Below are 2,797 nucleotides of genomic sequence, written 5' to 3'. Positions count from 1 at the left end.
AGTCCAGGTCTTTGGTTCCTGTCCAGAAGGACCAGAGTCCAGGTCTTTGGTTCCTGTCCAGAAGGACCAGAGTCCAGGTCTTTGGTTCGTGGCCTGTGGATCACTGCACAGTCTGACCTTCAGGGTGAAGTCTAGGTCTCTAGGATGAGGGACTCTTGATGACCTTAGTTTGACCTTGTTGATGTGTTTTAATTAAAGTCAGTTACTTTGACCAGAAGAGAAAAGCTTTGATAAATGTCTTCATCCTGTCCTCTGTCCGTCCAGCAGGGGTCGTCCTGCTCCTGTTCTGGTTCTGGTTCTGCAGGACTTGTCTAGAACCAGAACAGGTCTGGATTATTAAAGGGCCTTCATGTCAGCTGCTGGCATCAGGCAGATGTTTTTCACTTGTCCCTGCTGAGACAGGAAGTCTGTCTTTAAACGACTCAAAGTCCATCAGTTTGGTTTCAGACCAGCTGCAGATGGACCTGGTTTCTGTCTGCGTGTGTGAAGGACCAGGATCTAAACCATCCTGGACCAGCAGTACCTGTGGCCCCTGATGTCAGACTGGTCACAGACGCCCCCCAGGGCGATCCGGTGAAACTCTCTGCCCAGAGTCCGGGCGATGGAGCGGCCCACGCTCGTCTTCCCGACTCCTGGTGGTCCGACGAAGCACAGGATGGGACCCTGCAAGACCACAGCAGCAGAACTTTAGTCTTTGTGGAAACGTCCGAATCTGTGAGGACATCAGACCCTACCCCACCTTCAGTCCATCAAAATAAATACATAAAAACTAAAAACAGGTTTTCTCTGTCCCCTCTACACTCTGCTGGGGACAAATCCAGGACCCTAACCGTCTCCATGCTCCAGGGTGGTCCTGCAGAAATCACCTTCAGTGAGGTCTTCAGCTGTCTCACAGCCAGGTACTCCAGCACACGTCTCTTCAGCTTGTCCATGGCGTAGTGATCGTTGTCCAACTGTGTCCTCGCTGCTCGGATGTCCAGGCAGTCTGAGGGACAGACGTTCGACCAATCAGAAAACATCCTGAAGCTAAAGCTTTGATGCTTTCAGCTGCTAGACCGCAAGAAAAGTAGCTGAAATCTGGAATCCAGCACAAAGAAGCAGAAAGAGTGTTTGCTGAATTCAGCAGCAAGTAGCTGAAATGACCACAACAAGAAAAAGCATGAATTAGCTGAAAAAGCTAAAAATAGCTAAAAAGAAGCTGAAGTAAGCTAAAATAAAGAAGTTAAAAAGCAGCAGTGAAGTGGAAGAGAAGTTTAAAATGTTAAAAACAGTTTCATTTTATCTTCAATTAGAATAAAAACATGTCTCATAAAGTATAACTTGCTGAAATATCAAAAGTCATAATAAACTCATTTTACAATTATTGTTTCTAAGTATTTATTCAGAGAAAAATGAAAGCAGAACTTTACCTTTAGTGCTTCTGTTCCACGGCAGCTCCACCATCAGGTCCAAATAGTTCCTGGTCAGAGCGAATTCAGGCATCGACTGAGGCATCTTCTTCAACCTGGACCCAAGTCAGAGTTAGACCTGAAACACCTTAACGAGTTCAGGTCACCTGACCTGAAACACCTTAACGAGTTCAGGTCACATGACCTGAAACACCTTAACGAGTTCAGGTCACCTGACCTGAAACACCTTAACGAGTTCAGATCACCTGACCTGAAACACCTTAACGAGTTCAGATCACCTGACCTGAAAGACCTTAACGAGTTCAGATCACCTGACCTGAAAGACCTTAACGAGTTCAGGTCACCTGACCTGAAACACCTCAACAAGTTCAGATCAACTGACCTGAAACACCTTAACGAGTTCAGATCACCTGACCTGAAACACCTTAACGAGTTCAGATGAAACACTCACCTGACCACCTGTAAAATAGTAAAAAGGACTTGTGGACTGTAGGACCCTTCAGAGGGTCTGGATGGTTCTGGAGAACTTTACCTCTTGAGTTCCTTCAGACAGACTCGGAGGGCACCTTCAGGCATGTCGGCTCTGTGGATCTTCCTCTCCAAAGCTGCCGTGTCGTCTCCATCCTCCTCCTCCTCTTCCTCCTCCAGGTTAAACTGTCGTCCGGGGAACACACCACCTTTACGGACCGACAGAACCTGAAGGTCCACAGATGGATCTTAGTGATGCTGTGAACACAGGTCCACAGGGTCTGGTTCTGGTAAAACCTGTAGTGCTGGGTACCCTCTTCTGGTGATCTGGACTCAGCTTCCTGCTCCTCTGCAGCAGCTTGAGTCCTTCGATCTGACGGGTCAGCATGGGCAGGGCCTTCCGGAACCGCTCCTCCAGACTGACGGCATCCAGAACCTTCAGAACAGACAAGAACCTTCAGTAAAGAACTTCCAGTGGTGCACACCCCAGATCCTCTGTGGTGCCATCGGTTCATGTTGACTTTAGTATCTGAAAGATCTGTTGATCAACAGGAAGTCGGATTTTAACCAAGGCAGTCAGACCCTACATGCTGAGTCACAGTCAGACCCTACATGCTGAGTCACAGTCAGACCCTACATGCTGAGTCACAGTCAGACCCTACATGCTGAGTCACAGTCAGACCCTACATGCTGACTCACAGTCAGACCCTACATGCTGACTCACAGTCAGACCCTACATGCTGACTCACTGTCAGACCCTACATGCTGACTCACTGTTAGACCCTACATGCTGACTCACAGTCAGACCCTACATGCTGACTCACAGTCAGACCCTACATGCTGACTCAGCAGTCAGACCCTACATGCTGACTCACTGTCAGACCCTACATGCTGACTCACAGTCAGACCCTACATGCTGA

The 2,797-nt window shown here is 48.3% G+C and overlaps 1 protein-coding gene across 1 annotated transcript in view; it reads right to left on the bottom strand.

Moving 5' to 3' along the window:
- lonp2 (lon peptidase 2, peroxisomal) overlaps positions 1–2,313 on the bottom strand; it is a gene marked incomplete at its 5' end in the record, with an annotated part of 6,683 nt that extends 4,370 nt beyond the window's left edge. The window contains 5 exon segments of the mRNA XM_014030779.1: positions 524–663; positions 867–985; positions 1,410–1,504; positions 1,942–2,105; positions 2,191–2,313. Coding sequence (XP_013886233.1) covers positions 524–663; positions 867–985; positions 1,410–1,504; positions 1,942–2,105; positions 2,191–2,313 — 641 coding nt within the window.
- Positions 2,314–2,797: the final 484 nt, after the last annotated feature.

This window comes from Austrofundulus limnaeus, unplaced genomic scaffold (assembly GCF_001266775.1).
Source record: "Austrofundulus limnaeus strain Quisiro unplaced genomic scaffold, Austrofundulus_limnaeus-1.0 Scaffold1116, whole genome shotgun sequence".
NCBI lineage: Eukaryota > Metazoa > Chordata > Actinopteri > Cyprinodontiformes > Rivulidae > Austrofundulus > Austrofundulus limnaeus.
This window is presented reverse-complemented; position numbering and strand designations above follow the sequence as displayed.